At 45.1% G+C, this 26,247-nt stretch overlaps 1 protein-coding gene across 5 annotated transcripts in view; it reads right to left on the bottom strand.

Moving 5' to 3' along the window:
* The window catches only part of bbs9 (Bardet-Biedl syndrome 9), a 303,117-nt gene that overhangs the window by 257,039 nt on the left and 19,831 nt on the right, over positions 1–26,247 (bottom strand). For 4 of the 5 annotated variants that reach the window (XM_078397603.1, XM_078397606.1, XM_078397604.1 and 1 more), the window contains exons 4-9: positions 17,066–17,130; positions 15,056–15,169; positions 12,495–12,669; positions 10,092–10,176; positions 9,089–9,272; positions 6,459–6,588 (exon numbers count right to left, since the gene is read on the bottom strand). In XM_078397603.1, the coding sequence (XP_078253729.1) occupies positions 6,459–6,588; positions 9,089–9,272; positions 10,092–10,176; positions 12,495–12,669; positions 15,056–15,169; positions 17,066–17,130 (753 nt within the window). The remainder of the gene's footprint in view (positions 1–6,458; positions 6,589–9,088; positions 9,273–10,091; positions 10,177–12,494; positions 12,670–15,055; positions 15,170–17,065; positions 17,131–26,247) is intronic. The other variant, XM_078397607.1, reaches the window with a different exon arrangement.

Here is a 26,247-nt window from a genome sequence, read left to right as displayed (position 1 = left end):
ATTTTTGCACCCTGTTACTCACCATTATCCTGGCCATAATCTCTAACAACTCTCATTCAAATTGAAGCTACATTTTTAAAGTTACAGACATTTTAAAGTTTAAAAATTCACTTTCTAACCCATTTCCTGAAACTCCTCAGCGCATGACGTTACAATGCTCCACATTTGACTTCATTTGCTCCTCACATGCCAAAACAAGATGGCCACCGGCAGCGCCGCCGCCCGCCCGCGCTGTCGTTCCCTCTCCCCTCTCCACTCCCCTCCTCTCGCACCTCCCTTCTCACCTCCCCCCTCTCGCCTCGCCCCTGACCCGCCCCGGCAGAGACTTGTACGTCGGCAGTCAGCGTTGAACGCACGGGCACTGGTAAGTGCCTTTCGCAACCAACGGCTCCACGGAGGGGAGTGGGCGTGACGGCCAAGTGGGTGGAGGGGAGGTGGGTGGAGGGGAGGGGGGTGGGGGGAGGAGGGGGAGAGTGGGGCTGGGGGGAGGAGGGGGAGAATGGAGGAGGGGAGAGTGGGGGTGGGGGAAGAGTGGGGGTGGGGGTCGGTGGGGGAGGGGGTCGGAGGGGGAGAGTGGGGGTGGGGGTCGGGGAGAGTGGGGGTGGGGGGAGTGGGGGTGAACAGTGGGGGTGGGGGGAAGGGGACAGTGGGGGGCAGGAGAGAGTGTGGGTGGGGATGAAGGAGGCCAGTGGGGGCCAGGAGAGAGTGGGGGTGGGGAGGTGGGGAGGAGGGTAGGGAGGTGGGGGTCAGGAGAGGGGGAGGGGGGAATAGGGGTGGGGAATGGGGGTGGAGGCAGGGCTGGGGCAGTGGGGGCGGGGGCAGGGGAGTCACAAGTGGGGGTGGGGTAGGAGAGATGGAGTGGGTCAGCCGGGGGGGGGGGGGGGAGGGGGGGATAAGGGGGATTGAGTGGAGGGCGGGGGTTGAGGGTGCTACACCAATACAGGAGAGGCTTTGAGTCCATGGCTCATTCAGTGACGACACCCTTTCCCCTTCCCTGTTCCCCCTCTCCGAGTAATGGGCCCAACGGGTCTACTTGGTCTAGTTACTAATAACACTGGCATTTAACGAAGGAGAGCACTAACTTAAATTTATGTCAGTTATTAACAAAAAGGAAAGGGATAAACCAATTACCAGATTCAAATGAGTTTATTGTCATATTCACCAAGGTGCAATGAAATCCAAAGCTTATGGAGTAAATAACATCCATAATGATAGAAACATCAATAAATGCACCAACAATTGTAAAACAAATGGTGTTTCACGTTGGTAACCTTCTGGGCCGAGAATGATGCAAAGATTGCAGTGCAATCTGAAGTAGTGGAAAAAAACTAAAATGCCATAACTGAATAACATAATGAAAAGGAATTAAGAGCAAGAGTTCTTGACAATGCCTCTGGGAAGGCCATGTGAAAGAGAAATAGCAGTGGGAAAGAAAGTGTTCTTAAGTCTAATATGCAGCTCCTTTACCTTTCTCCAGAAAAAAAGAGAAGAGAGAATGGCCTTGACGATGCTGCCAGACTTCCTGATGCAATGCACTGTGAAGATGGAGTGAATTAAAGGTAGTGACATGCCTGTGATGGACTGGACAAGGTTCATTGTTCTCTGCAGGTTCATTGCTCTCTGCAGGTTCAGGCAGCCAAGAGCAGAGCATTTGCCATCACAGCGGTGATGCATCCCCTCAGAATACATTCCAGAGCACATCTGTAGACGTTTGAGGGAATCCTCGTGAACTTGCCAAATCTTCTTGGACAACTAATATAGTAAATACGCTGAGGTGCTTTCTTGATCACCGCATCAGTGTTAAGGGACAAGGTTGGGGCATGGTGACATAATGCCAAGGATCTGGAAGCTGTGGACAATCCTTGCGGCGCTTCCATTGATAAGTACAATTGTATTCACAGCACCCCTCCCCCCAAATTCCTCAAGTCAAAAAACAATTCTTATCTTGCTGACGTCAAGAGCTAGATTGCTGTTCTGACACGGTGACACAATGTCGTCGATCTCTTTTCTGCATTCTATATCCTTGCTGTTGTTGATCCTGCTGACATCATCAGTGATTTTAAAGATAACGAGTTGACACTTTTAATTGCCCTCACAGTCAAGGTGTACAGGGAGACGAGTAGAAATCAGAGCACACAACGCTGAAGGGCGCCAGTATTGAGGGTTCAGGGTGGAGGAAATGTTATGACCAATTCTAACCAAGCGAGATCTGCCGGAGATCCAGAAGCTAGTTGCAGATGGATGCCAAGCTCCAGAGTTTACAGATGAGCTTGTTCAGTACTTTGGTTGAAGGCCGAGCTGTAGACAATGAATAACATCCTGACATAGGCATTCTTATTAACAAGGTGATTCAGAGCCTTATGTAGTGCAAGAAAGATGATATCCTCCAGAGATCCATTTCTCATTTCTGCAAATTGCAAGAGGTCTATTGTGTCTGGAATACTAGTGCAGATGTAGGCCACTACCATTACCAGTCTTAAAAGCACTGTATTATGGTTAATGTTAAAGCGACAAGCAGTCGTCATCAAGACAGGTCACTTTACTTTTCTTGGTGAGTGAAACTGAGGTTTCCTTGAAGCAAATGGGACAGAAGACAGTGAGGTTGAAGATGTTGACAAAGACTGTGGCCAATTGATTGGTGTGTGAATTCAGAACTCATTCAGGGCCTCCATCTGGGCTAACGACTTTCCGAAAGATTACCCTTGTGAAAGCAGATCCTACTTCCACCACTTATACCACCAGGGGGCACAGTACGATGGCTGCCTCACCAACGGTCTGTCTAGTCTTTTTCCTTCTTTGTGTTTTTACTTTGTTGTAAAATGTATGTTTTAGTTTATCTTTAGTTTTGTATTATGTGGGATATGGTGGGAGGGTGGGGGAAACTTTTTTAATCTCTTTCCTCGACAGAGATGCAACTTTTTCCTTGTCGTACCTCTGTCTGCACTGCGGCCTAACATCGTGGAGCTGGCGGCCTCCTGCTGGGACCTCGGAGCTCCAACCGTGGGAGGCTGCAGGACTTAACGTGAGCTGGCGATCCCTTTGCCAGGGATCGACCTCGGAGCTCCAACCGCGGGAGCTTGCAGACTTTAACAATGTGGAGCTCGCGGTCCCTGGTTAGAAACCGACTTTGGAAGCTCCAAGCCGCGGGAACTTTGACCGCCCCGACGCAGGAGCTTCGATCACCGGCTGCAGATGGTTCGACTCTCCCGACCGCGGGAGAAAAGGAGGAAGACACGGCACGGTAGCGCAGCGGTAGAGTTGCTGCTTTACAGCGAATGCAGCGCCGGAGACTCAGGTTCGATCCTGACTACGGGTGCTGCACTGTAAGGAGTTTGTACGTTCTCCCCGTGACCTGCGTGGGTTTACTCCGAGATCTTCGGTTTCCTCCCACACTCCAAAGACGTACAGGTATGTAGGTTAATTGGCTGGGTAAATGTTAAAAAAAATTGTCCCTAGTGGGTGTAGGATAATGTTAATGTACGGGGATCACTGGGCGGCACGGACTTGGAGGGCCGAAAAGGCCTGTTTCCGGCTGTATGTATATGATATGATATGATGAAATAAGACTTTATTGCCTTCCAACACATTGGGGAATGTGGAAGAGCCGCTGTGGTGGATGTTTATGTCAAATTTTTATGTAGTTGTGTGCCTTGTTGCATTTTTGGTATGACTGTATGGCAAACCAAATTCCTCGTATGTCGCAAAATATACTTGGCTAATAAATTACGATTATAATTATGAGATGTACAATACAGAGCCACTAGAAGATGGAGTGACACAGTGGCAGAATTTTGAGCTGATCCAATTGAGATATATCATTTACAAATATCACCCCTGATTTCAGCTTGAAGCCTGTGATGGCATTCAAGCCCTGCCACAGTTGCCTGGCATCCACTTGTTTGAATTCACTCTCAAGCACTCTCAAGAGGAATCTAGGAGTGCAGGTGCATGGTTCCTTGAAGGTCAAGTCACAGATAGATAAGGTGGTCAAGAGGCTTTTGGCACATTGGTCTTCATCAGTCAGGGTATTGACTAAGTTGGGAGGACATGTTGCAGTTGTACAGGACGTTGGCGAGACCGCATTTCGAATATTGTGTTCAGTTCTGGGCACCATATTATAGGAAAGATATTGTCAAGCTTGCAAGGGTTCAGAAAAGATTTATGAGGATGTTGCCAGGACTAGAGGGAATGAGCTATAGGGAAAGGTTGAGTAGGCTGGGTCTCTATTCCTCGGATGAGGTGTGATCTTATAGAGGTGTACAAAATCATGAGAGGAATAGATCAGGTAGATGCACAGAGTCTCTTGCTCAGAGTAGGGGAATCGAGGACCAGAGGACATTGGTTCCAAGTGAAGGGGAAAAGATTTAATAGGAATCCGAGGGGTAACTTTTTCACACAGAGGGTGGTGGGTCTATGGAACAAGTTGCCAGAGGAGGCAGTTGAGGCTGGGACGATCCATCGTTTAAGAAACTGTTGGAGAGGTACATGGATAGGACAGGTTTGGAGGGTTATGGACCAAGTCCAGGCAAGTGGGACTAGGGTAGCTGGGACATTGATGGCTGGTGTGGGCGTTGGGCCTGTTTCCACATTCTATGACTCTATGACTGGAAGACAAAATTAGACAGATACCTATGTTTCAACACAATGAATCAAATACCATCCCCCTTTCTCAAACATTCTCTTTGATTCCCTGATCTGTCTTATTTACACTATAATTGTCTACTCAGGAGAAAGTTGAACAGAGTGCAGCTTTATGGTAAACTGAAAATTCACATGGAAAATTTGGAAAACCTGAGCTATGTGCACATAATCACACTATGTGTACACAATCATTAACCAGAGCTTTGTGCATATACAGTAACCACACAGTGTGTGGTTAATTATCGTTTTATATGTGAACGTATAAACAATGAAAGGAGGAGGGAACAGAACAAGAGATTGGGAACCAATTTGAATAGCTCAAAAAATAACTATCCTAATACTGCTGAACTTGGAGAAATGCTATTATTCCACAGGAAATCAAGATTAATGCAATTTTTAACAAGATTACCAATGAATAAAAACATTAATACCAATTTATGTCAGTTCTGTTTCAGAGTCCATTAAATGGAGAATGATACCTTGTATTTCTTGAATTAACAATGAAAAATCGTTCATTAGGCTTTTCAGAAATTATACTATTCAGAATCAGTCATCCTTTTCTTTTTTAAAGAGTATTAATTGCAGAGAATATCATTTTGAGATATGGAATATATAATTGGTTATGCCGTTCTTCCAGTCGTCACCATGATCAGTACGATAAAAATAACCTAGGTGAAAAATCTGCACTATAGCATCACTACAAACAGCAAGTAACCAGATAAGCCATTGCTAAGTGTAGAAGACATATATCCTGCTGAAGAGCAGGGGCAATGACACCAGTGCCCTCCAAGTATGTGTTCTCAGCCCCCTACTATACTCCTTATATACTCGTGGCTGTGCAGCCAAATACCAATCTTACTCAATTTACAAGTTCGTAGAAAAATAACGACAAGACAAAATACAGAAAGGAGATTGAGAACCTTGTAACCTTGTTGCTAAGACAACAAACTCTCCCTGAATGTCAACAAGACAAAAGGAGATTGTGATTGACTTCAGGAAGCAGTGCACACTGATTGTGCTGAGGTACAGATGGTCGAAAGCCTCAAGTTCCTAGGAATAGATGTTACTAGCTATTTGCCCTAGACCGGCCACAACAAAAATATGGCGAAGGAATCACACCAATGCCTCTACTTCAGGATGTTCATCATGTCCCCAACAACCCTCACTAACCTACAGATGTGTCAGAGAAAGCCCTTTTTCAGGATGCATCACAGCATGGTTTGGGAACAGCTCCATCTAAGAGAGCAAGAAATTGCAGAGAGTTGTGGCTGTAGTCCAGACCATCATGGAAACCAACCTCCCTTCCATTAAGTCCATCTATACTTCATGCTGCCTTGTCAAGGCTACCAGCATCATCAAGGACTTGGCTCACCCTGACCACTCCCTCTTTTCCCCCGTTTGATCAGGCAAGTACAGAAGTTTAAAAACACCTCACTCTAGATTCAGGGACAGTTTCTTCCTAGTTGTTATCTGTCAACTGAACTGCCCTCTCATCAGCTAGAGTGCGATCCTGACCTATCTATCTAATTGCAGGAAAATAACTGCAGATGCTGGTCACCCATTCCTTCTCTCCTGAGATGCTGCCTGACTTGCTGAGTTACTCCAGCATTTTGTAAATAAATATCTATCTAATTGGAAGCCTTTGAACTATCTTTAAATCGGGCTTTATCTTACACTAAATGTTGTACCTATCTGCACACTGTGGACGGCTTAAATGTAATCATGTATAGTCTTTTCTTTAACTGCATAGCACACAAAAGTTTTTAACTGTACATGTGACAATAATAAACTAAACTATGAAAGAATGGGATACTCACTGGAAATTGGCGACTTGTACAGACACAGGAACATGGGGAAGCTGAGCGACCCATTTCAGAGTAACATCTTGGTATACAAGCAGCTTGTTATTGTGATTTCCAATCAGAATGTTTATTGTTCCTTCCAACACTACAATGTAAACAACGGAAGAAATAAATTACTTGTTTCCTCAATAAAATAAGCACCACATACAATGTAGCATTGCACATTCCTACTTTAGTTCACCAGCGATCAATAACAATTTACATAAGACCAAACAGAGGTTATAACATGTTATCATTTATTTAAAACAACAAAACGCTTCAAAACATAGTTTGAATAGATTTCTCCACAAACTGCCAGAATGCCTGGAATACACACAAATAAATAGGATTGCAGTGTTTTATTTGATAAATCGGCAATGGTTTCTGGAACAAGTGTCAAATGACTTTCAAACCAAGCTGAGCAATTGAGGAATTAGAGCAATTCCTCAAACTAATTGTATTTTCCGAATGTGTCCATTGATGATGCAGATTTTTGTTTACCGGGAGAAAGCGTAGACCGAGTGATCACTTCGCTGAACACATACGCAGTCTGCATCAGCCTACACGGTCTCCCCGATGCCAAACATTTCAACTTCCCTTCCTGTCCTCACCCTGACCTTTCTGTCCTCCACTGTCAGAATGTCACATGCAAATTGGAGGAACAGCACTTCACATTTCGCTTGGGCAGCTAACAACCAATTGAAAAACATCAATTTTTCTCATTTCAAGTAACTGCTGCATTTCTTTCCCCCCACCCGCTCTTCCCCCACCCTAGTCGTTCTTCTAGTTCTACTGTTCACATCCGTGTATCCCTGTCATTAGCACATCTTCCCCAGCCAACAATGGGGCAATATGGACTCCACCATTGCTGAGGTCATCTGTTGCTGGCCCTGTTCTGGCCTTCTCCATCTTTCAGTCTGAAGAAGGGCTCCAACCTGAAACAACACATTTCTTTTCTCCAGAGATGCTGCCTGAGTTACTCCAGCATTTTGCATCTATCTTTGGTATAAACCAGCATCTGAAGTTCTTCCTACATAATTATTGTATAGTTGTTGTGTTGTTCTATTTAACTTGCCTATAACGCTGCAACATGAAAGAATTTAATTGTTCTGTTCCAGTGCAGTTAACAAATAAACAATCGTGAGTAATCTCTTGATATTGCTAATTCAGTACAGAATCTGGTTGATTCTTCAGAGTATTGAATGGCAGAGGAGCCATCTTGTGGACAAGATGTTAAATGAAAATCTAGTGTACTGTATGCTTTTAATACTATAATTTGGTTAAATAATTGCCTGCAATACGTTTTGGGACTTTCTGATGGTATGAAAAGTGTCACACAAGTTCAGGTTCTCACTGGGTTGTCATGATAATATTTTCCTCCGACATGCAAAAGTTTGAACATCTCTCTATCAATACAACCTGAAAGGCAAATTTGCTTTAAAAAAAAACCAGAATCATCAAATTGTTTCCAAAACATGTGAATTTAAATTCCTTGTCCTCAGCTTCATGCAATTCCACAGCCCTATCTAATCCGCACATTGATACCAGAGTCCAACATGCCAAGAACTATAAGTAACTATTAAAATTGGCCCACCACAATAGATCAATGGGGGATGCGTTCTCACTGGCTCTCCACTCTGCGCAATAACAATCTTGGACAATAAAAAACACATAGGTCATGCTATTGTTCATGGATTACTGATTTTCTGTCCCTGTCACCTGATTACCTGAAGGTGCTGGGGGTCTTGTGCGGTGGGAGTATGGGGGGGGAGGGGAGGGAGTGGCAAGGCATGCGACACAAATTAGTTGGAGTGAATAGCCAATGTCAAGCAAAGATTGGGTCTGTGGAAGCAGTGTTCTCTCTCAATAACTGGGAAAATTTGGACATCAGGTGTGAGGTGCTCTTAGAGCTGCTGTACGGTGCAAGTCTGGCCTGTCCCCCACTGCTCTGCTTCAGTGATTCCACACGCAACTTTCCAGTTCATCTGGAGTTCAAAGATAGAGTGGATCTGACGGGTCATGATGTCACATTTGTAACTGTGATTTAGATACAGTAAACCCTTGTATAACGTTATTGCTGATTGTCTGCTGTAACCCAGTAAGGTATGATCGTTGTACTAGTAGAAACAAATATCTGCAGTTACTGCTGGCTCAAAGGGCCAAATGGCCTCCTCCTGCACCTATTTTCTAATACCCAAAAGACACAAAGTGTCCTAGCGGGTCCGGCAGCATCTCTGGAGAACACGAATAGGTGACGTTTTAGACTAAGCCCTGTCTTCAGACTCTCAGACTGAAACTGAGCCTGGAATTCAGGTAAGTTGACAGCCGTAGCCTGCTGTCGGCCGAGAGATAGGCAAGGATCGGCAGAGTTAATGGTCGTGGTTCGTGGGCAGCCAGAATGGTCGGCGCTGGCAGTAGCAATGACAGGCGCAGGTTGGAATCGCTGGACAGGGGGTGGGTCCCGGGGGTGGCATGGACAACTGGGGCTGAAACCAAGTCAGGGAGGTGGTGGTGTCGGTAGGTCCATCTATCGGCCACCGTTTGGTCCATCTGCTATAATCAAAATCGATTAGAAAGAAGTTTGTTAAATCGAGGTTTTACTGTACCTGAAGTGTACGGCAAGAAGCAGCTTGGATTGTACTCCAGCTTCTTCATGAAGCGAAGCTGCCCATTTTCTTTGAAGCAGTAAAGGTTTCTCTCACCAAGTACTAATATGGAAGCAGAAGCTTGGTTAAATGATGTCATGTATATGTCTAATGCTTGTTCACCAATGTTCACCATCCAGTCCATCTGTAAATGCAAGTAGATGCACATCAGGTAAAAGAAAATGTTAAATCTGTATCAACTCAAAAATACTTTCCTGGTCTTGGTTACACTGATATTTAACCCCACCCCATGCTTTTTTTTAAAAAGAGAGGACAAGGATTAACTATCCAATGACCTGAGTAATAAACCAACACCCTGAATAATAAACATTAAAACAAAAAAACATTAACTCTGTGAACGGTGGCTCAGAGGTAGAGTTGCTTCCTTACAGCACCAGAGACCTGGGTTCGATCCTGACTATGGGTGGTGTCTGTACAGAGTTTATATGTTCTCCCTGCAATTTGCATTGGGTTTTCTCCGGGTGCTCCAGTTTCCTCCCACACTCCAAAGATGTACGGGTTTGTAGGCTTTGGCTTGGTAAAATTGTAAATTGTTCCCAGTGTGCGTAGGATAGTTTTAGTGTGCAGGGATCGCTGGTCGGCGTGGACTTGTTGGGCCGAAGGGCCTGTTTCTATGCTGTATCTCTAAATTAAATTAAAATAGATAAATCCTTGCTCTGAACAGCAATAACATCCAAGCACCTTATTGGTATCAACCACTTAGTAAACACTAAACAGAAAAAAAGCTGTAAAAATACTTCAACATGCTTTGATTGGTGGAGATTAGCAAAGTACAGGTCATTTGTATGCTACCAATTCATTCAGAAACAATTCTCCCCATTACCTTTAACCTTTCCCCGTATCTTCATGATGGTCTCATTAAAACTGGTAAAAGATTTGTCGGTATCAAATTCACCATCACCATCACTGAATGTGTTCAAAAGCAAGATAACTAAAAGCTCACCGTGATTCTCTTCCCAGACCCTAACTTCTGCTGCTCTGAATCGTGCCTGCTTTCTGCATCTGTGGCCACAGCTAGCACCTGGTACCTGATAAGAGAAAACACAATTTCCTGATTGTGCTTCCAAAGCACTTTGTCTCGCAAATATTGATAATGCTATTTCAATGGAAGGTGCTGAAGATGCTCAGGACCAAGCATGGAGGTTATTTTCAGTAACACTAAATGCACCACACACTCAGGCAATAAGAAAACATATAACTAAACCCTTTGGCATTTGCATCACAAAATAGAACTTTGGCAGACGCCTTCTGTAGCAATTCAGATAAAAAAACAAAATTATTTCCAATACTGTGCATTCTCCTTAAAGAATTGTTACTTTCACAACTTTACTATCAATTAAATTTATTCTGCACACTTCTATTCTCAAGCAGTGGCAATGCTCTCGAGGCTCCTAAGTCAAAATTTCAATCTCCAAGGATAATTTTAATTAATAATTTCTCCCTACTAATTCCCACCTAGACGGAATAGTTTATCAAATGCCATCCTGTGAATTGCCACTAAAAACCTTTGTAAATATAGAGTTAAGGCTCCACAGAATTTCAGCATCGAATTTAAAATGCCACGAGGAAGACTGCTCTTTGCAATACATTAGCTTGTATTGACGATTTGTTGGTGAATGAGAAAAAAAGAAAAAAGTTTTTTTAAAAGGCGGAATGTGACCAGTGTAGATGCCTAGGCACTTCTAATTACCAGTTATTTGAATGACTTAAAGGAATATTATGCTCCACTTTTGGGGAGAAAAATAAGAGCAAGAATTTAAAGAATCAATAAGGGAAGATTAGTAATGGTGCAAAAGTGTGTCAGATGAAGCTGATGAAAAGTAGGAACAATAGAAGACTGGGTACGGAAAAAAACCCAAGACCCAGTAGGCAGATACAGGAAAAAGGCAAGCTCTGTTTGTCTAAATAGAGGAATTGACTCTCCCCATTTGAATCTTACACAACCATAGGTGATAACCATGTCTGTACATAGGCCAATTACAGTGCCAACTTGATTTTTAAGTTCGCAAATGATACCACTGTTATCAACCAGACAGACAATAATGTTTGCTATGAGGTAGAGGAAAGAGGTTGGGAACTTTGTGTCATGGTGTCAGAACAACTTAATCTTTAATATTCGCAAGGTGAAAGAAATAGTCATTGCCCTTAGAAATTGCAGGGTGCAATTCATACTTCTGCATTGGTGTGATGCACCATCTTCATGCTGTGTTGCAGCAGGACACGAAGTCTGGAAATATCATTAAGGATGCCTGTCATCCTGGCCATTCCCAATTCTTCCTTCTACCTTCTTGGAAAAGATACGGGAGCTTGAAAACTCAGATGTCCTAACATAAAAACAGCTTCTTCCCCGCTGCCTTCACAATCCTCAACCAATCAACTTTTTCACACCCCTTCCTGGAGGTTCGGCCATGTATTCTTACTCTTAACTCTGCCTCGTTCGGTTATTCCATTTTGGTATTTTTATATGGTTTTGCATTGCTTCAGATTGCACTACAATCTTTGCACCATTCAGCTGCTTTGCACTTGTTGTTAAAGTTATTGTTGTATCTATCATTACTGTACACACTATTTACTTTACAAACTTCATGCAAACAAGGAATTGCACAACACCCTGGTGCACATGACAATCAACTGATCTGAATGAAGCCAGCGGCAGACTCTATTCATCTTTTGTTAAGGAGCAGAAAGCAAAAGATATCAAAATAATAGAGAAAATAATTGTGTACGTGTACACCACGTTCAAGTATGCCATATTTAAAAATACAATTGCACATTTTATGTGATTCTGCATTAAACGCATAATGCAAATGTAATCTTTGTGTTCTAATTTGTTTCTGGGACAAATAGATTTTTCTTTAGCAGAGTACAAGATTTAGGCACATTGAGCTGGGTAACACATGGTCACTGTGTTCATGGTCGCTGTGTTAAAACTATTAGATTTTATTGTCTTGAAAATATTTTCGGGGAATACGCCTTCAGTGGCATTATGGATGTATGTATTGCCCAAATATTTCAAATAAATAACCAAATCAATATAGTTCAGTAATAAGCTTCCTAAATACATCAGCCGTTATTTCTTCAAGCCAAAACATTTACATACAATGGAATGTAATTTTTTGGCGATATTTCCCAAACATAATTACAGAGTGTCAAAAGTCACAGGGCGAACCCAGGACAATGAGGTTGAGAGGGTTAAATAGATCGAAAGGCGGAGCAGACCTGATGAGCTTAATGGCCTCATTCTGCTCCTATATCTTATGAACTTACGTAGAAAGGTCATTCAATTGGATTAATTATTTTTCTCATCAAGGTATCAAAACATTCAAGACAAGAAATAAATACTCACTTGTAACTTTCAACTTGTCGACTTGAGGAGACAGTAATGAAGGAATCTGTCCTGCAGCAGTATTTCAGTGGGCCTGGCAAAAGGCAACCAGGCAAGAAACGTCCAAAAGCAAAGCTCTCCTGCTCAAAGAACATCAGCATCCCATCCATGAACTGAATGCAAATTAAATCACGACCTATGTTTAAAACACCTTAAAATTATATTTGAAAATGGCAACAAAAACAAAAAAATTATCGCACAACTTCTCTTCAGAATTTCCCCCCCTTTTCCTCAAGTGTTAGAAGGCATTTGCAGGCAAGAGAATGAACATCATAGCAAAAAAAAAAGCAAGTGTGTAAATTTTTACAGGGAACAAAAACAAAATAAACCACCAGTTCGAGAGTGCACGAAAAAAAAGCAAAAGTACTAAAAAGAAAAAACGGTTTTAGTAGCGAAGAAAAGTTGTTTATCAACACCCTGGAGCGAGAAATGAAATGCCAGTTCCAAAATGGATGCATGGAAAGTCCAGCCGCACCACAACAGAATAACTAGATAGACAATAGCAGCACTCTCATCTTCGTTATTCTTCAATCAACATTACTCCACATTCCATCATGCTCAGTTAAAGTTTGTTTTCAGACTTAAAAAATACATTATAGTATACACTACAGACTAATGCAAGAGCAAAACATTGAAACATTCCTTACTGCGAGAACATACTAGTTAAGAAACAGGAGGAAACGTAGTTCAATGGGCTCATCAAGACTACTCTACCATTAATTAAGATCACAGCTGATTCAACTTTGGCATATTCACCACTTTATTGCTCTCCACAGGTATCCCTACACTCCCTTAAAACTGTTTATCAATCTACACTTTGGATGCTTTCAAAGATGCTACCTCTACTAATCTTTGGAAAACAGGGGAGACAAAAGAAAAAGGAGGGAGGGGCAGATTATAAGCAGAAGAAGGAGGGATAAGGGATGGGGTGGTGGAAATCTTGTACACAGTAAACCCTTGTTGTAACGGACTGGGGTGGGCGGGAAATAATTTCCGTTATTGCCGATTGTCCATTGACAGTGAAACAAAGAACTGCAGGTGATGGTTCATTCACAAAAGGACAAAGTGTTGGAGTAACTCAGTGGGTCAGGCAGCATCGCTGGAGAACAACCCTACATCTCTGTCACCTGCATAGAAGAAACATTAGAGCCCAGATTTGTCTAAACGGCCAACTCCATACACATCACAATACTATAAGACTAGATATCATGATCTTACTCAAGAATGAGTGACAAAGACCAATTTCAGTATTTAAATGATTAATCATACGCAGAGAAAGGTCTGTGGCAGTAATGTTACGTTACAAGTTTACCAAGAGCCAAAAAAGTACCCACAAATCTTCAGAGGATTAGCAGAACATTAACTTGATGACATGATAACAAGAAGTTTTATACAGCACCCCGAATAGATCAAGATGTTATGCAGGCTTTTACTCTGGTTCATTAAAAGGCCAGGCTTCGGACTGCATGATTACAAGTTTCAATTTTAGTCATGCAAATCATGCGGATGACACGACTGTGGTTGGACTCATCTCAGGAGGAGATGAGACAGCCTACAGGGATGAAATCCAAAGGCTGGCAGCATGGTGTTCAGTGAACAATCTTGTCCTGAACTCCTCCAAAACAAAGGAACATAATAGACTTCAGGAAAACCAGTGCAGAATACGACCCACTCTACATCAATGGGGTCTGTGTGGAAAGGGTACCCGCTTTCAGGTTCCTGGGTACGCACATCGCAGAGGATCTTACCTGGTCTACCAACACCATCACCACAGCGAAGAAGGCACAGCAGAGACTCCACTTCCTGAGGATCCTCAGGAAAACCAACCTGCAGGAGAAGCTCATGATGTCCTTCTATCGCTGCTCCATCAAGAGTGTGCTGGCATACTGTATAACCACATGGTATGCCAGCTGCTCAGAAAAGGACAGGAAGGCCCTTCAGAGGGTCATCACGACGGCCCAGAAGATCATCGGCTGCTCACTGCCCTCCCTGGAGCACCTGTTCAGCCTACGCTGCCTCAGTAGAGCAGGCAAAATAATAAAAGATTCATCCCACCCAGGCCACCGTCTGTTTGTTCATCTGCCCTCTGGTCGACGTTTCAAGTCGATCAAATCCCGAACAAACAGACTTAAGAACAGTTTTTACCCCAGGGCCATACGAGAACTGAACACTACCTTCTGCACTAGGCAACACTGTTAAAACTTTTGTACTTAATATAATTGTATTTATTTGTTTTTGCATTTATTGCATATATGTTTTTACGCACCGTCAGGATTGGCTATTTTTTTATTTCGTTGTACTCGTTGCAATGACAATAAATGAATATTATTATTATTATTATTAAAAAGATGAAAATGCACAACAGTTGCAACAGACATGGATTTTCCACTTGCCATGCAAACATGAATCTACTGTTGCAAATGGTCTGCCCTCTGTTGAAATCAACTGGTTTTGTTTACTTTAATCATCGTTGTTTTCACATTCTCCTTAGAAGCATGAGAGAAATTACAAGACATATTCACCTTTTACACCACCAAAGGCTCCAAATGTTAAATTACAAGCTGTCCGTTGAAGGTTGTGTTCATAAATAAGTTTCAGCTGATATTGGTTTCCATGTTCAACAGTACCCATAGTTCCTGTTAACCAAAATAAATAATCGGAAGATGAAAGAAATGCCATCTGCTTCAAAAAAAATTGCTCCAACAATTTCAAGCTAATGATTGAATCGCTTCCAAGCAACAAATTACACTTGTGTAACTGTTAGAAACTTGGAAAAATAAGAACAATCCAAATCACAGAACATCCATGTGAATATTTGCCAATATCTAGGAATCGCTTCCCAACAGCTGCACAGTTGGTTCTTCATTTGAATGTCTATTGCAGCAAACCCTCATGCCGGGGGAGGGGGGAATGGTGCCTGTTAGTGCCGATTGCTTTGGCAAACAGGCCTGGCAGTGAAGATTGGTCCATCTGCGAAAACTAAAATTCGTTATAGAGGTCCATAATAACAATGGTTTACTGTGTTGTAATATTGTGATTTGGAACATTAAATTGTTGTGGGTCCTCTGAAATTCTTACATTTCACAGAGGTCCAAAATAAAAGAGGCAGATTCCATAACATTCCACGTGTAGGAATTCGCTCGGATAACAATGGGAAAGACTTTCAAAGATTTCTTATGTGGGCATCAATTAATAAACAAGATGAAATTTCGAAGGTTTGTAGAAGTACCTGACAGGTAAAAACATAAAAAAGAGATACTGACCATTCAGGTCTTCACTCTTGCTCTGCCATTGTATATGATAATAACTGATCCTGAAGATCAGCACCACTTTCCTGTACCAACCAAAAAGTGTTTAATTCCCTTAATATCTCAAAACCTACTAATTTTGTTTTAAATACACTGACAAAGTCAGCCCTGTTTTCTCCTTCAATTTCTCCTTAATTGCAGATCTATCACATACAAGTATGTGATTTCGCCATGATTTTCATCCAAGCTAAATTTGTTCAGCGATTCATAGAGTCATAGGGTGATACAGTGTGGAAACAGGCCCTTCGGTCCAACTTGCCCATACCGGCCAATATTCCTGGCAAAGTATTTTCCCAAGCCAAACATTTCCTTTAATCAGAATTGTCGAGCATCTCAAACCTTATCACACAATGCAATAATTCTTTTTTTTTTTAAATGACAGAGTAAACTGTTAAACAGTTTTTTATCCACACCAAATGCATTACTGCAGTTAAACAAAAAATACTATTACTATGATTAATGCAGACTATTGAGTTATTTTGTTTGCAGATCTCTAAGGAGTGATTGAAATTTTACAGATAAAACTAAATTAGATGGTTCATAAATGTAGGCAGCCATCACTACAAAGATTGCTTGCTCAATCACAATTTTATTTCTTCACACTATGTGCTTGTGTATTTTATACATCTGAAAATTTGGGGGTAGAATTTCCAGTGTATTTGTGCCCAGACATGCACAGTTAGGGCATAAAGCAAATTAAGCATAAAAAGGTGAATAAACTCAGTTTTTTTTTGTTACTATATGTTGGTCCCAGCCCCCAACTTCTTTTTCAGTTATTTTAATGGCTCCACCTCAGGGCTAAGGAATCATACATGGAAACATCCCACAATTATACTGCCTCAAAACAGATGCAAGATTAAGCTTGGCATTTTAGGCATAACAAGAAACCAATCGGGAGCTTTGTGATTTTTTTTTGGAAAGTTTTCTTTAAGTTCTCCCACCAAGGAGAATTTCTATAATTTCTAGTTAAAAGACTGAGAAATCAGAGGCAACTAGTTTTTATATGGCAACATTTTGATTTTAAGGGATAACACAACAACGTATTTTGAAAATTCCAACTTCTGAATTAAACCTACCATTTTAATGTTTATGAACAGATCTTCACCAAATATGGTCAGACTTAATAGTGTAGATAAACAAAAAGGGTAAAAATCAAAGGTTTACAACAAGAACAATAAAAGCACTCTTGCAAACAAGGAACCAGTTTGAAAATGTACACATTACCTGAAACAGCAAAGACAGACAGCTTTCTTGGATGTAAAATTGCCATATGGAGGAGTTCTGTACCTCTGCAAGAATAAACAAAATCATCCAACTACAAATGATCTCATGGTAGCTACAAAATAACAATCAGTTCATCGTTGTCTTTTAAATAACTTTTTCTAAAAGCAAATTAAAATCTTGTCTTTACCTGCAGTACAACATCATGCTGATGTACAAGACACAGGCCTCTGCAAATTCACAATCATTGAGGTTTTTTTTAGTTCAGTATCTCTCAGCTCTGAATGAGGGATTTTTTTTTAAATTGTAAGATGTGCAGTAAATTGCTTGGTCTTTGGGAACACTCAGTGCACATCATGCAAGAGTTTGAATAGCAAGTTTGCATTCAGTTGAAAACACAAATAAAACTTAAAGCAATTTAAATGTTGTTCCTTTCTCATTTTCTCGTATAAAATTATAAAAGGACTGGACAAGCAAGGTGCAAGAAAAATGTTCCCAATGTTGGGGGAGTCCAGAGCCAGAGGTCACAGTCTGAGAATAAAGGGGAGGCTATTTAAAACTGAGGTGAGAAGAAACTTTTTCACCCAGAGAGTTGTGAATTTGTGGAATTCTCTGCCACAGAAGGCAGTGGAGGCCAATTCACTGGAAGAATTTTAAAGCGAGTTAGAAAGAGCTATAGGGGCTAGTGGAATCAAGGGATATGGGGAGAAGGCAGGCACAGGTTACTTATTGTGGATGATCAGCCATGATCACAATGAATGGAGGTGCTGGCTCGAAGGGCCAAATGACCTCCTCCTGCACCTATTTTCTATGTTTCTATGTTTTTAATCTGATCATCATCCTGACCTGGAAATATATTGCCAATCTTTTGAGCATAAATCTGGGAACGCCCTTGCTGGCAGCTCTGGTGCAGTACCTTACCAACAGAGCTGCAGTGGTTCATAAAGGTGCTCACCTTAAGTACAATTTGGGATGGGTATTGAATGTTGGCTTTTATTTACAATGGTATTCAGATCCTGGAAACCGTACAAAAGCAAAATCAGATATCAATTTTAATGTGTAAACATTTCCCAAAATGTTTAATTGTAAGCAAAAAATGAATGCCAAGTTCCAAGAATGAAAATTGAAAATCTGGTTATTGGTATGGCCAAAAAGAAGAGAAATTAATGGTGGAATAAGGAGGGTTTTTAAATGTTAATGTTTTGTTTCCTTTCACAAACCTGGCAGATTCCAGATTGTACCAAAATCATGCCGTCTTCACACAATTAACTTTATAGTTGTTCTAATAATTCATGAGAAGTAATCATTACTATACGCAAAAGAATTGCATATAAAGTTTAGCTGTATGTTCTCATATTTCAAAGCAACCAGTTTTCAAATGAAAAAATCTTAAAGATTTGTTGGGGGCAATCGGGAGATTGTTTGTGTCTTCCTTAGTGAAGACAGATCCGAAATACCTGTTCAACTCTTTTGTCATTTCCTTGTTACCCATAATAATTTCACCCGTTTCTGCTTTCAAGGGACCCACATTTGTCTTTACTAATCTTTTTCTCTTAACATACCTAAAGAAGCTTTTACTGTCCTTCTTTATATTCTAGGCCAGCTTCCCCTCGTACTTCATCATTTCAGCCCATATTGCCCTTTTTGTTACCTTCTGTTGTCATTTGAAAGTTTCCTAATCCTCTGGCTTCCCGTTACTCTTTGCTATGTTATCCATCTTTTCTTTTAGTTTTATTCCATCCCTAACTTCCCTTGTCAGCCACGGTTGCCTCTTGCTCCCGTTAGAATCTTTCTTCCTCTTTGGAATGAAATGATCCTGCATCTTCTGGATTATGCCCAGAAATTCCTGCCATTGCTGTTCTACCGTCATTCCTGCTAGGATCCTTTTCCAGTCGACCTTGGCCAGCTTCTCTCACATGCCTTCGTCGTTCCCTTTGTTCAACTGCAACACTGACACTTCTGATTTAACCTTCTCTCTCTCAAATTGCAGATTAAAACTAATCATATTATGGTCACTACCTCCAATCGGTTCCTTTACCTTGAGTTCCCTTATTAAATCTGGTTAATTGGACAACACTAAATCTGGTAGGTTCCAGTATAAGCTGCTCTAAGAATTCATCTTGGAGGCACTCGACAAACTCCCTTTCTTGGGGTTCAGAACCAACCTGATTTTCCCAGTCTACCTGCATATTGAGATCCCCCATAACCACAGTGGCATTACCTTTGTTACTTGCCAGTTTTAACTCCTGCTGCAACTTACACCCTATCTCCGGACTACTGTTTGGGGGTCTTTAGATAACTTCCATTAGTGTCTTCCTACCTTTACAATTCCTCAACTCTAACCACAGTGACTACATCGTCAGTCCCTATGTCACCCCTCGCAAGGGACTGAATTTCATCCCACACCAACAGAGCTACCCCACCTCCTCTACCCACCAGCCAGTCCTTTCTATAGGACGTATAACCCTGAATATTCAGTTCCCAGTCCCGATCCTCCTCCAGCCATGTCTCTGTAATCCCCACAATGTCATATCTACCAATCTCTAACTGTGCCTCAAGCTCATCCACTTTACTTCTTATACTTCACGCATTCATATATACTTTTAATCCATTACTCATCTCACCTTTCACATCGATTCCTATTACACTTGGCCATCATCTCCTATCCCTTTGTGAGCTTTCTGTCCCGTTAATTCTGGGGTCTTTCTTAACTTTTCCTATATTCTCTTTGCCTTTAATTTCATCCTTGTCTATCCCATTTGACACCCCACCCCCCAATTTAGTTTAAAACCACCCGTGAAGCAGTGGCAAACCTGCCTGCCAGAATGCTGGTCCCCTGCCTGTTGAGGTGCAACCCGTCCCTTTTGTACAATTCACACTTACCCCAAAACAGATCCCAGTGGACTAAGAATCTAAATCCCTGCTCCCTGCACCAGCTCCCCAGCTCCAGCTACACATTCAGATCCCCTATCTCTCTGTTCCTGCCCTCACCAACATGAGGAACTGGAAGCAAACCGGACATAACCACCCTGGAGGTCCTGCTTTTTAGCCTTCTTCCGAGCTCTCTAAAGTCATGCTGCAGAATATCTTTCCTCGTCTTCTCGACGTCGTTTGTGCCAACATGCACTACCACTTCCGGCTGCTCATCTTCACCCTTGAGGATGCTCTGCAATCGGTCCATCACGTCCTGGATCCTGGCACCAGGGAGGCAACACACCATCCTGGAAACCCGCTTGTTGCCGCAGAAACCCCTGTCAGTACCTCTCACGATGGAGTCCCCTGCTACACTGCTCTGCCTGACGTCGGTCTCTTCGGCATTGCCTCAGCGCCTCGTTGTGCCTCGCAGACTTGTCCGCCGCTCAGGCCCGACAGCTTCCAAGAGGGTGAACCAGTTTTCAAGAGGTATAACCCCCGGGGTCTCTTGTACTCCAAGCTTCCTTGCCTTCCTCACCCTTACCCACCTTCTCTCTTCCGGTACCTTCGGTGTAACAATCTCGCTGTAGGTCTTGTCCAGGTACGTCTCGTTTTCTTGGATGATCCTGAGGTCATCCATTTGTCTCTCCAGTTCCCCACCACGGTCCTTCAGGAGCTGAACCTGGACACACTTTCCACATTTGTAGCAGCGGTAACCCTGGCCTCCCACATCCTGGAAACATCACACTGACTCAGCTTACATGTCATTTCTTTACAGGGTCTCACTTTCTCCAACTTTTGGCGTAGTCTTCTCCCTCAGCCTCCTTACCGAAGACTCTCGACCCAAAGACTTGCACTTTTTTCGACAAGGCACTTCCCTCGACAAGCCGCTCCCCGTCAGGGTAATTGCAGGTGGTGCCTGTTGCCCTTCTCCGAGCTTGGTGCTGTAGTTTGCAGATTTGATGGAGATACCTTCGGAATAGCTGAATTCTTGTAGATCGTACACACTACAATCATGTGTGGTCGTAGTGTAGGGAATGAACGTTCAGAGTGGCGGATAGTGTATCAATTAATCGGGTTAGAAGGTTGTACTCATCCAGGCAAGTGCAGAGAACTCCTTAAGCTTTTAATTTGTGGTTTGTAGATGGTGAAAATACTTTGATGAGTCAGGACTGCCTAGCGTTCAGTCGAATTTTCAATCAAAGATGATCCAGTGATGATGGTGAAAAGCTCACCAGCAGTTTTGTCAATGATTGCCATGGGAAAATGATTGCCCTCTCTTGTTAAAAAGTCATTGGAAGGCATTTTTGTGATGCAAATATTCCTTGCCACATACCAACCCATGCCTAACTGCTGTCTAGTCTTGCTGCATGCAAGCAGACATTCACAACTCCTCAGCGAATGAGCAATGCATAATCAATAAACATTTCCACCTAACATTACGATAGGAAGGTCGCTGATGAAGTAACTGATTTATGGTAAAAACTCCTTCCCAGGCTAATAGTGACAAATAAAATCAACTATCGCCATTTCTACTAGCAAAGACCCACAAGCACTTTCCATGTGGTTGCCATCCAAATTCTATATTAGCACGTCTATTCTGAGAATCCTTCTAGTTGAGCCACCACAGAGATGGGTGTCGTTATTGGCATATTTCCATATGTTTCTGACACAAGGAACAGTTATAAAAGATCAAAACAATCTTGGATTGTTTTCTGAATGCAGGAGGGTTTAAAGCTTGATTTTATAAATTAATTGTCTCTTATTCTTATTTTTAGTCATTTATACAACTGGACATTCTAAAAATGAAGTTAATAACCATTTGAGATAAAATTAAATACAGAAGCACCAACAACTGGAATTGGAGCCTTTCAATAGTTGCATTTCTGGATAATTTAGTTGATCCAATGTAGGGACATACGGATTGGCCAGGGGGTCTCGAAACCTCGGATTGGCTAACGGGTCACGTGGTGCGGGAGTGCGAGGTATTCGAGTGTCTGGCGCCAAACTAGAGAGATTAGATTAGCAAGTTAAGTAGTGTGTGTCCAAACTTAGTGCGTTGCGTTTTGTCACGTTTTTTTACCAAGAATAAAGTCTTTTGATAACATCGCTCGATTTGGACTCGCTACATTGGTGACCTCGAACGTAAGATTTGAAGAGCACAGCAGCATGTCACAGGTGGGAGCGAGAGCGGGCGAGGTTCACCTACCGCCGTTCTGGGCCCATCAGACGCACCTGTGGTTTGTGCAGGCGGAATCCCAGTTCCATCTTAAGAGGGTGGAGGAAGACCAGGAGAAGTTCCACCACCTGGTGAGCTGTCTACAGCCGGAGGTGGCCGCGCGGGTCGGTCAGTACCTGACCAGTCCACCCCAAACAGAGCAGTACCTGGGGCTCAAGAGGCTCCTACTGAGGACTTTCGGCTGGAGCCAGAACCAGCGGGCTCTGAAGCTCCTCCATTTACCAGAGCTGGGGCAGCAGCTACCGTCGGAGTTGATGACCGAGATGCTGACATTGATGGGCGACCATCAGCCGTGTATGGTTTTCGAAGCGGCTTTTCGGGAGAAACTACCCCGGGACGTCAGGCTAGTGTTGGCCGATGTCTCGTTTGAAGATCCGGTAGCGTTCGCCGAGAAAGCCGACGCGCTCGTCAGGGAGCGACACACCCGAGACGACTCGGTTAATCGGGTCTCGAGGCCCAGCGGCAGTCGGCGGAGCGGCCGAGAGAGCGACGCATCGGCCGCTATTTCGCAGTCAGCCCGCCAAGAAGGGGCTGCGGCGCCTGTTTATTGGCAGAGGGCTCGAGCAACAGGGCCGAATAGGCGCGGCTGGTGTTTCTTCCATCAGCGGTGGGGCAGTGAGGCCCGAAGCTGCAGAGCCCCGTGTTCGTTTCCGGGAAATGCCTGGGCCGATCGAATGTAGAGGCAGTCTCGATTGGCCGTAACCGCCGCCTCTACGCTACGGACCAAGGTACCGGAATCGTCTTTCTGGTGGATACGGGAGTGGTTGTGAGTATTGTGCCCCCCTATGACTGCGAAGTTCGAGCTGGGGGGAAAGGGCCCGCCCCTCATTGCGGTGAACGGTAGCCCCATCCGCACTTACGGTAAAAGGGCTATGTCCCTGTCCTTCGAGTCCAGGACCTACCGTTGGGATTTCATCGTTGCGGATGTGGGCCAGGCCATTTTGGGTGCGGATTTCCTATGGGCGTTTTCGTTGGTCGCAGACGCCCGCGGGAGGGGCCTGCAACCCTCGGCTAGCGTACGGCCCCGAGATACGGGGCCTGAGGCTCCTTCAAGCGCCGCCCCAACCAGCCCGGCGATCCAGGCCATTACCACGGCCCCCGGTCAGTTCGATGCGGTCCTAGCAGACTTCCCGCAGCTCCTCGTTCAGCGGTTCGATGCACCTTCCGAGAAGCATGGGGTCGTTCATTTCATCCCGTCCGAGGGGCCGCCTGTTTTTGCCCGGGCACGGCGCCTCCCACCCGACAAGCTGGCCATGGCTCGAGAGGAGTTCCTGAACTTGGAGAGGCTGGGAATTGTTCGGCCTTCGAGTAGTCCGTGGGCCGCCCTCTTGCATATGGTTTCCAAAGCATCTGGGGGGTGGAGACCATGTGGGGATTTCCGACGACTCAACGCGGCAACACGGCCGGACCGCTACCCGAATCCGCACATACAGGACTTCTCAGCCAGCCTGGAGGGGGCTACGATTTTTTCTAAGATCGATTTGGTGCGGGGGTATCATCAGATCCCGGTCCACCCGCCGGACATTCCAAAGACGGCTACCATTACTCCGTTCGGGTTATTTGAGTGGTTGCGTATGCCTTTCGGCCTTAAAAACGCAGCTCAGGCATTCCAGCGTCTGATGGACCGTGTGGGTCGAGGGTTGCCGTTCGTGTTTATTTACCTCGATGACATTTTGATTGCCAGCCGTTCGGTCCAGGAGCACTTAGTCCACCTCCGCACGGTGTTCCAGAGGCTGCAAGACCACGGCCTGATTCTCCATCCATCCAAATGCCAATTCGTCCTGTCAGCGGTAGATTTTTTGGGTCACCGGTGCCACTCCTTTGCCAGCTAAGGTGGACGCGGTCCGCTCTTTTCCACGCCCTACTACCATCAAGGGCCTCCGCCCCCACGGCTCTGACGGTGGACGCCTCAGACGTGGCGGTGGGTGGGGTTTTGGAGCAGCAGGTCGACGGTCACTGGCAGCCACTGGCGTTTTTCAGCCGGCAGCTCTCTCGAGCTGAGCTCAAATATAGTGCATTCGATAGGGAGCTCCTGGCCCTCTATTTAGCGGTCCGCCACTTCCGTTATTTTTTGGAGGGCCGCTCTTTTGTGGCCTACACGGATCACAAACCTCGGACATTCGCTTTTGCTAAGGTTTCTGATCCGTGGTCGGCTCGCCAGCAGCGGCACCTCACCCTGATTTTGGAGTTCACCACCGATGTCCGTCATATTGCGGGTAGGCTTAACGCCGTTGCCGATGCCCTGTCCCGGCCGGCCATTCCCTCCGTAGCCGCGGTAGGCGGACAGGTGGATTTCCAGGAGCTAGCGGAGGCTCAGCGCCTGGAAGGAACTGCCGCAGCGTACGCCTCCACAGCCTCGGGACTGCGTCTGGAACAGGTGGCGTGTGGCCCCACAGGTACCAAGTTGTGGTGCGACGTTTCCCTTCCACGCCCTCGCCCGGTGGTGCCGACCGCCCTGCGGCGAAAGGTTATTGAGGCCATTCATGGCCTGGCACATCCGTCCATCAGGGCGACTTCAGCCATGGTGGCCGCCCGTTTTGTCTGGCACGGCCTGCGGAAGCAGGTGGCAGCCTGGGCACGTGCCTGAATTCCGTGCCAGACCTCCAAAGTTCATCGCCATGTCCAGCCCCCATACCAGAGATTCGAGGTTCCCCCCGTCCGTTTTTTCCACATCCATGTGGATTTGGTGGGTCCATTGCCCTATTCCAGGGGTTATACTCATCTGCTGACGGTGGTTGATCGGTTTACACGTTGGCCAGAGGCGCTCCTGTTGTCGGACACCTCGGCGGCCTCCTGTGCACGGGCCCTGCCGTTGCATTGAGTGGCCCGTTTCGGCGTCCCGGCTATCATTACCACAGATCGGGGGGCCCAGTTCACCTCATCCCTCTGGGCCGCGCTGGCACAGCTGTATGGGTCTCGCTTACAGCAGACCACCGCCTATCATCCCCAAGCCAACACGATGGTTGAGCGCTTCCATCGGCAGCAGAAGGCGTCCTTCTGTGCCCGCCTGACCGGCCACGATTGGGCTGACCAGCTGCCTTGGGTCCTCCTCGGCATTCGTACGGCCCCGAAGGCTGAGCTGGGCACATCCTCGGCCGAGCTCGTCTACGGTTCGCCCCTGCGGGTGCCGGGTGACATTCTCCCTTCCACTCCCGCCTTGCCGCCGTCCGTCACGTCGGTTTTGGGTTCCCTCCGGGCGCGGGTGGGTTCTCTGGCTCCAGTCCCGACCTCCAGTCACGGAAGCACAGCAGTCCACGTCCCGTCGGACTTGCGGGACTGTGAGTTCGTGTTCCTTCGGAAAGATTCCCACCGCCCCCCTCATCGGCCTGTGTACCAGGGCCCGTTCCAGGTGCTGAAAAGAGGGACTGTCACCTTCACCTTGCAGGTGGGAAATCGCCAGGAGCTCGTTTCGGTATCCCGGCTCAAGCCGGCCCATTTGGACCAGGACCTCCCCGTGTCGGTGGCCCAACCTCCACGCCGGGGCCGGCCTGTGGCCGCCCCACTGGTCCCGCCAGCGGCGCCCTGTTTGCCACCTCTCGGCCCCCCGCCGCCTATGGTTGGGCCCGGGCCGCCGTTGCCGATTAAGCGCTCCCCGTCACCTACACCCTCCGCTCCCGTGGCCCCTCCATCGCCCCTAGCGGCGGCGTCCTCCCCGCCTCCTGTCACACTGGCGGTATCGGCTTCCCCCCTCCGTACGCGTTCCGGACGGGAGGTTCGGGCGCCCGTGAGGTATGGTTTTTAGGGTTCTGGGGGGGGGGGTCATGTAGGGACATACGGATTGGCCAGGGGGTCTCGAACCCTCGGATTGGCTAACGGGTCACGTGGTGCGGGAGCGCGAGGTATTCGAGTGTCTGGCGCCAAACTAGAGAGATTAGATTAGCAAGTTAAGTAGTGTGTGTCCAAACTTAGTGCGTTGCGTTTTGTCACGGTTTTTTACCAAGAATAAAGTCTTTTGATAACATTGCTCGATTTGGACTCGCTACACCATGTTATTGACTTACAGTAATGAGTAAAGCACAACTTATCTTTAAAT

Source organism: Rhinoraja longicauda, chromosome 4 (assembly GCF_053455715.1).
Source record: "Rhinoraja longicauda isolate Sanriku21f chromosome 4, sRhiLon1.1, whole genome shotgun sequence".
Lineage (NCBI taxonomy): Eukaryota > Metazoa > Chordata > Chondrichthyes > Rajiformes > Arhynchobatidae > Rhinoraja > Rhinoraja longicauda.
The sequence above is the reverse complement of the archived record's forward strand: the minus strand, read 5'-3'. Positions and strand labels throughout refer to the sequence as shown.